Below are 1343 nucleotides of genomic sequence, written 5' to 3'. Positions count from 1 at the left end.
GCCCAGGTAACACACATAAGATTGCCTTTAGATTTAAGAAAACCTAGCAACTTCAACTGGAATGTTGTCGTACTATGTAATTGTTGCCCTTTACGAAAATAAGTAATACCTTACCCTGACTGCTATCTATGGTGTTGCCTAAACTGTCCACAGCAAGCCAATTGGAGGAGACTGCCTTAGCCTTGTCGCTGGAGAACCCATGCGAACCGAGGGGCTCGGCCACCTCCAGGTAGTCATCTAGGAGTCCCAGACTTTCCTCAGCCACCGAACACGGCTGGCTGAAGGGGGATATTGAATCCCCCAACAGCATCTCGTTGTTCAAGAAGCTCATTTTCGTCAGCTTTTAATGCTTTAACGTCGAAGGATGTAGACAAGTAGAAGGTTTTTTCGTCGACTACAGCAATGCTGCTGTGCGATGCCGTGAAAAACCTGCGAAAAGAACTTGCACCCATCAGTATTTGGTTCGACCAACATAGTAGCCTTTTCTACCAGGGGCACCTCAGGGAGCACGGCGGAACTTCACAGATTATCTCACTCCTTTATTTCTGCGCTGCTGCGCGCCCCCCGCCTCCCTCGGGGCCGGCCCCGCCCACCCGCCGCCATTTCGCGGTGCCACCGCCATTTTGTGTCCTGCCACGTTTCCACCGCGGCTCCAGCGCCTCACAGGGCTGCGCGCCCCATGGCCAGGGCAAACTTAACGCTACATTACTACAATACTTAACATTACTACTGGAGCCAGATGAGTAACAACCCCCGTTCATCTATCTGCGATTCCAGCACGTGGTCCTTAGACTCAAAACCCTACGACCTCTAATGCCCCATTTTCCCTTACATACAGCAGCACTTTCCCTCGCGACAGCCGCGAAACCCTCCCTAGGAAAGTCCCTTATTCCCATAAAAATCCCAGAAAATAAATATTATGTAATAAGATGTCAGATTTTTTCGAAAGCAAGGTTTCTCGAACGATAGAAAACGTAGACGCTCCTCGTAAATTCTTTCGAAATGGCATTTCCTGCTATTTCTGACACTCGCCGCACCCGAGGGGACTGAGCTCAAATCTTCCCACCTCGCACCCATTTTAGCGTACTAGGTAATTAATGCATTAATTCAGTATACCTAGGTATTTCCCCCCGCTCCCCGTGAGACACCAACTAACACCACATGCGCAATAAACCCACCCCAAAAGCCCACTTCAAGAGGGTAAGAAGGCGCCTATCAACACACAAGAGAGGGAGCAGCCGTCCCTCAGACACGATACTCACGCCATGGTTGCAGATGCCGGGGGGGTGCTGAGGCCGCCGCCGCTGCTGCTGCCCCCTGTGCACCGGCCGCAGGCGACGCCG

The 1343-nt window shown here is 51.7% G+C and overlaps 1 protein-coding gene across 1 annotated transcript in view; it reads right to left on the bottom strand.

The window, feature by feature from the left end:
- ATF4 (activating transcription factor 4) overlaps positions 1-1343 on the bottom strand; it is a 2659-nt gene extending 1316 nt beyond the window's left edge. Inside the window, exons 1-2 of the mRNA XM_005421855.1 lie at positions 1263-1343; positions 115-429 (exon numbers count right to left, since the gene is read on the bottom strand). Coding sequence (XP_005421912.1) covers positions 115-331 — 217 coding nt within the window. The 5' untranslated portion in view covers positions 332-429; positions 1263-1343. The remainder of the gene's footprint in view (positions 1-114; positions 430-1262) is intronic.

This window comes from Geospiza fortis, unplaced genomic scaffold (assembly GCF_000277835.1).
Source record: "Geospiza fortis unplaced genomic scaffold, GeoFor_1.0 scaffold173, whole genome shotgun sequence".
In the NCBI taxonomy this organism is placed as follows: Eukaryota; Metazoa; Chordata; class Aves; order Passeriformes; family Thraupidae; genus Geospiza; species Geospiza fortis.
Note: the sequence above shows the minus strand (reverse complement) of the source record. Positions and strands in the feature narration are given on the sequence as shown.